Here is a 6,573-nt window from a genome sequence, read left to right as displayed (position 1 = left end):
ATTTGGAAAAACAAAACAGTTTTTAGCTTGTCCTTGTATTAAGATAGATGCAGCATACGGATTGTACTGGTTTTTCACTGCTGCTGTTCCTATATGTGTTTTATTTGTCTTTAGTGGGGTAACTTACTACACCTTGTGATTCTAGGGATTTTGAAGTACTTTGTGTAATTGGTTGTCTTTCCTCATAGGGTCCCACTGATTCCTTGGGCATCAGTATTGCGGGTGGAGTGGGCAGTCCCCTGGGTGATGTGCCCATCTTCATCGCCATGATGAACCCTACTAGCCTCGTTGTCCAGACACACAAACTCAAGGTGGGTTGGTACAGCAGCAGCTGTAGGGTCCTGTTATTAATAAGGATCTCTACAGATCGGTGTCCCACCCACGGGACGGTTGAGCTAATGTGCGCTAATGCGATTAGCATGAGGTTGTAAGTAACAAGAACATTTCCGAGGACATAGACATATCTGATATTGGCAGAAGGCTTAAATTCTTGTTAATCTAACTGCACTGTCCAATTTACAGTAGCTATTACAGTGAAATAATACCATGCTATTGTTTGAGGAGAGTGCACAGTTATGAACTTCAATAGTTATTCACTTCTTCGGGATCGGTGTCCCATCCACGGGACGGTTGAGCTAATGTAGGCTAATGCGATTAGCATGAGGTTGTAAGAAACAAGAACATTTCCCAGGACATAGACATATCTGATGTTGGCAGAAATCTTAAATTCTTGTAAATCTATTGTTACGCGGAGTGGAACAGGGGAACCCAAGAGCAGACTCAGACGAGGAGACTGGGATGAAGTAATCAAGGTATTTATTGAAACAGGGGGAAGATGGGAGTGCAGGTCAGGGGAAGCTCAGGCGGGTTGCTGGAAACCAGGTGCGGAGGCTGAGGCTGGAGCGAGAGGTGTTGGGACGGGGTAAGCAGGTCCGGAGGGGAATCTAAGGGAGTAGTAGAGTGGGGAATCCAGGACAGATTAGCAGGATGACGAGACGTGGGACTGGAGACAGGGACCAGAGTCAGAGCGGGCAGAACTGTAGCGGAGAGGAAAACAGCATCAGGCAAGGAAAACAGGCACAACAGGATCTGAATAGTAACAAACGGCTAGAAACGTAGACTGACTGAGCAGAGATTAAAATCTGGCAGTGTGGAAATGGCATGGCTGAGTATCTGCAGAGGTCTTGATTATGTAACAGGTTGCAGCTGGTGGGGATCAGCTCTGATTCCAGCACACCTGTCTCCGCCCACACAATCACACACAAACAGAGAGAGAGGGAGAGAGTACTGGGGGAGTGGCAGCAGGTCAAGGAGACACAGGATGAGCAGTAGAGGGCGTTGCAGGAGCAGATGTGACATCTAACTACACTGTCCAATTTACAGTAGCTATTACAGTGAAAGAATACCATGCTATTGTTTGAGGAGAGTGCACAGTTATGAACTTGAATAGTTATTAATATTCCAATTAGGCACATTTGGGCAGTCTTGTTGAACAAAATGTTGAACAGAAATAAAATGGTTCATTGAATCAGTCCAAAATGTTGCTAATACACTGCTGCCATCGAGTGGACAAAATCTAAATTGCGCCTAAGCTGGAATAATACATTATGGCCTTTCTCTTTCATTTCAAAGATGATGGTACAAAAAAAATTTAAAAAACGGTTGGTGTTTTCTTTGTATTATCTTTTACCAGATCTAATGTGTTATATTCTCCTACATTAATTTCACATTTCCACAAACTTCAAAGTGTTTCCTTTCGAATAGTATCAAGAATATGCATATCCTTGCTTCAGGTCCTGAGCTACAGGCAGTTAGATTTGGGCATGTCATTTTAGGCGAAAATTGTGAAAAAAGGGGTGGATCCTTAAGATTATAAACAGGATAGGCCTATGTAGGCTATGTTGTTGGTTGAGTTCTAGAACCCTCATAGAAAGTCAGACTCCGCAGATCACATGGAATCAGGAGCTTCAACATGTCGACATGTTGGTCATACAAATTCTCCAAAGCCACAAATGCAAACATCAGTATTAAGTCAACTTCTAGAATATTTACAACTAAGTGTATTACCCCTTCACTTGTAGCTGGTTCATTTGGGGCGGTGGGCTATTCAGATTTGAGATTTGTGTGCGTAACTCAGACTTTTTTCATAAATCGTTCAGTGACCTCAATGTGGGATTTGCGTGAAAATTGTATCTCAAGTCTAAATACTCCCCTTAGTCAGTTTCAAGTCATCACGTAGGTTGGTCCTATTAGGCTCGAGGGCCTTCACAGCTGAAAGCGATGGCCTATGGCCTCCTGCAGGAGGACAGACAAACTAACCATTGTAGCCCCCACATACAGACTGGCAGCAGACAATACTAAAGCAATAAGCCATCTGGGACCATATATCTAACTCTACCCATAAAATGTAACATAATAGAGGGCCTGTGTGGATGTCTTGAATAGAATATCTATGTTGGTATCCCTTCAAAAGCCCACTCAGACCATTCTCATACAATCCTTGCTAAATTCTTGCTTGAGAAATTGCCCTTGCTAAGAAGCTGTTTTTGTTTCTTTTTTTACACTTCAATGGAAAAGAATCACATTGGTATCCCTTCAGGGTGAACTAAAACAGGCAAGACACAAAGCAGTGGTTTTGATACATATGGTTCGCTTGCATTAGATATGACCTTAAATAATGTTATCAGTTGTTATCTCATTGTATCATTACTAAGTCAGTATTACTTTCATTACCAGATTATATTGTTTTATGATGCCTGGCTGAAAGCCGGCTGATTAGGAGTAATGCGTCTCTATTCTCAATCAGGACAGACCACTATCTCCTTTCTGCTAACCCCTTCCAACAAGTGGCATACAATACAATGCCCGTCTTAGTTTACGCCTACAAGGGCCTAGGAGGTAGGGGTTAGTGGTCGATTTAGTATTCTGTCTCTAACCCAAATGTACCGATATTACAAACATTTTGTCCATGGGGTTAACACAGGCCATGACCTTACTACGTCTAATATTTTAAATCAAAGAAAAAAATATTTTACCTTTATTTAACTAGGCAAGTCAGTTAAGAACAATTCTTATTTACAATGACGGCCTAATATTATGTGTTTTACTTTTTGATTATTTCTCTATTGTCTTTCTCTCTGCATTGTTGGGAAGGGTCCGTAAGTAAGCTTTTTCCTGTTAGTCCACAATGTTGTTTGCCTAAGCATGTGACTGATACATTTTGATTTGATTTGAACCTCGTGACCTCTTTGTGACCTCCAGATCGGTGACATTATCGTCAGTATCTGTGGGACCGCTACTGAGGGTATGAGCCACAGCCAGGCCGTCACCCTGCTGAAGAACGCCACCGGCACCGTCGGGCTTCAGGTCAGTGAAATACTTCTCGTTCAGTCATTCTCCCAACTACAGTAAGATTATACTGGTCTTTTAGCGACAATGCCCACTTCATCAATGATAAGTGTGTATTATCTGTAGGTTGTCTGACTATTTGATGTGGTTGGTGTCATCTATGTCATGTTGTCTGCAAATGTTGACGATTAATGTTGTCTTTATTACATTTAAGTCATTTAGCAGACGCTCTTATCCAGAGCGACTTACAAATTGGTGCATTCACCTTATGATATCCAGTGGAACAACCACTTTACAATAGTGCATCTAAATCTTTTAGGGGGGGGGGTTAGAAGGATTACTTTATCTCAGCATTACTAAAATGCGAGACAAATTCCTGTAAAAGGCCAATAACTGAGCTGGTGAACTGAACGATTAAACACCCAAATGACCTTTTTATGTATCACTCATCTTGCAACCACAAAACCCAACAGGTGGTAGCAGGAAGTGATACCACAGTGACCGGCCACTTTCATGAGCAGACAGCTACCGGACTCTCAGTCTCAGGTCTTACTGCTACTAGCATCTTCCACGACGACCTGGGGTACGTGCACACGCACGCACACACACACACACACACACACACACACACACACACACACACACACACACTACTGTCGTTCCTGTGAAACCCGTACAAAGCTCGATAAACATCAACAGAAGATAACAAGCAGAGGAGGCTGTTGGGAGGAGCAATAGGAGGACGGGCTCATTGTAATGACTGGATTAGAATGAGCCCGTCCTCCTATGGCTCCTCCCACCAGCCTCCTCTGATATCTAGATATCTAATGACAACATTTCTGTACGTCCTACAGACCTCCTCAATATAAGACCATCACACTGGACAGAGGCCCAGACGGACTGGGCTTCAGCATTGTTGGTGGCTTCGGAAGCCCACATGGAGACCTGCCCATTTATGTGAAAACCGTGTTCGGAAAGGTTGGGGAAATCTCCTCTTTTTGCTAAACATACTTTATAATTAACTAAAGCAGGTCAGTATTCTGACCTGAGATCTACAGGTGATTTGCTTGTGCATATCTGACATTAGAATACCTCCCATTGAAACTAAAGGTAAACAACTTCATCATGCTAGATTTGTATATTTCTTGCAAGCTCATTTGAACATTTTTGAAACGTGATTTGAAGATTGATGAAATCTATTCCTTTTGAATTGATAGTTAAAACGGTTGGAATTGAAAGCGTGGTAACCTGGCGTGTGGGTGTGTTTTCTCCAGGGGGCGGCGTCAGAGGACGGGCATCTGAAGCGGGGGGATCAGATTATGGCTGTTAACGAACAGAGTCTGGAGGGGGTCACCCACGAGGATGCCGTGGGCATCCTGAAGAGGACCAAAGGAACAATCACCCTGACTGTACTTTCCTAGATGCACACATAGACAAATAATCATACCTTGAGGTAGACACGCATTACACACCTAAAATAAGATATACTGTACAAGTATACTGAAATGTGAACACACACTACCATATGTTCCTAAGCGCTAACCTTGTTTTGTAGCAAGAAACACTGTGATCCATATTATTTGAAGCTACTGCAGGTAGACAGAAGTATTCACTGGACACCGTGGCTCAGATCATCTATACTCTAGTTTTCTGTGCTCAGACATGGACTGTAGTGTTATGATATTTAGGGTTAATAGCCCTTGAAAAGATTTCTATAGAATGAGGGCCATTATTTAAGGCTTATGCTACTGTAAACTGCTGTCCGTCCACTTCTATATTGAAGTCACTGTGGTTCTAGCGAAGAGACAGTGAGCAAGTCTAGACTCTTTGAATAACATTTCAATAATGTTTGAGTAACGTTTTGTCTGTGATGCAAAGCACCTTTTCAGAAGGGACATGGTTTGAAATCTTTGGTTTCTTGGTCAGAAGTTATACAGACCAAGTCTGTAAGTGTGTGTACGTGGTCACAGTCAGGGAAAGGAGAGTGTGTGTATGAGACATTCACTGCTGCTAATGCATATGATGATGTGAAGCCTTGTTTAACACTATTTTAACGTTCAAGTATTACTCTTTTTTTTCTGTCATGACCATACTTTATCATAATATGATAGAAGGTGAAACCAGCCAACTTCTATGGTCTATCTCAGTGGTCTCCAACCCTGGTCCTGGAGAGCTACTGGGTATGCAGGCTTTTGCTCCAACCTAGCACTAGCAAAGCTGTTTCACATAATCAACTGTTGACAGTCTTCAATATGGACCACGATTAGCCTAATCAAGTGTGTTCGTGTTGGGTTGGAACAAAAGCCTGTACACCCGGTCACTCTTTGGTAGGAGTTGGAGCTCCCTATCTATCTCAAACCATTAGCTGGATACCCCATGTTCTAGTTTCACAATAATGGATCCCCTATTCAACGTGGCGTCAGTCACACTCTTGTCACCCACCGTACATGTGTACTTAGTATCTCCAGCACAGTATTGAGTTGTTCACAGGCTGAATTAATAAAATTGACCTTCAAACCCCAGTTATTGATTGATTTCATGTGTTCTATTTGGGTACAGTCACAGAGTCCATATGCTTTTCAGTAGTGTGGCTAACTGGTTTCTTAACAGTTGATGGGAATTCTATTGAGACTTGTAAATGAGCCAGCTGGGGGTTATTATTGGAGGCCCATGGCATGGCACAAGACCCTCATATCTGACTAATATATAATCTTTATTCATGTTTATTTTTTTTCTTGAGGATGTGAGGAGCAACTGTGGATTATATATCTGATATATTATTAGCTGGCCATACCCATGATTAATACATTTCTTTCTAAAACCACACATCTAAGTAGAATTGTAAAGTGCATAAAAACAGATACTTTCTTAGATAGCTAAAGGAGTTCAACGTCTAGTTTTGATTTACATTTGGTTGAGTTGTCAACTAATGTGAATCTAACATGAAATATAAAAAAAAATGTCTCCATGTCATTGGATTTAGGTTAAAAGCTGGGAGAAAAAAAAGACGAAATTCCCTTACATTGATAACTTTTTTCAAATCCAATCAGTTTTCCACATTGATTCAATGTAATCACATTGAATTCTGATGTTTTAAATGACGTGGAAACAACATTGATTCAACCAGGTTTTGCTCAGTGGGTTCAGACATCAGAAAGTAGAGTCCTGTCTTAAATGACTTCATCCTGGGCCGTGTTCATTAGGAACCAAAGAAGAAGAAAATGT

The 6,573-nt window shown here is 41.7% G+C and overlaps 1 protein-coding gene across 8 annotated transcripts in view; it reads left to right on the top strand.

Annotated features, from left to right (window-relative positions):
- Positions 1-5,870, top strand: part of LOC115198262 (multiple PDZ domain protein) — a 66,378-nt gene extending 60,508 nt beyond the window's left edge. For all 8 annotated transcript variants that reach the window (XM_029760103.1, XM_029760107.1, XM_029760109.1 and 5 more), the window contains 5 exons: positions 189-311; positions 3,262-3,366; positions 3,822-3,931; positions 4,203-4,326; positions 4,623-5,870. In XM_029760103.1, coding sequence (XP_029615963.1) covers positions 189-311; positions 3,262-3,366; positions 3,822-3,931; positions 4,203-4,326; positions 4,623-4,769 — 609 coding nt within the window. In that variant the 3' untranslated portion in view covers positions 4,770-5,870. The remainder of the gene's footprint in view (positions 1-188; positions 312-3,261; positions 3,367-3,821; positions 3,932-4,202; positions 4,327-4,622) is intronic.
- The last annotated feature ends 703 nt before the right edge of the window (positions 5,871-6,573 follow it).

This window comes from Salmo trutta, chromosome 8 (genome assembly GCF_901001165.1).
Source record: "Salmo trutta chromosome 8, fSalTru1.1, whole genome shotgun sequence".
Lineage (NCBI taxonomy): Eukaryota > Metazoa > Chordata > Actinopteri > Salmoniformes > Salmonidae > Salmo > Salmo trutta.
Note: the sequence above shows the minus strand (reverse complement) of the source record. Positions and strands in the feature narration are given on the sequence as shown.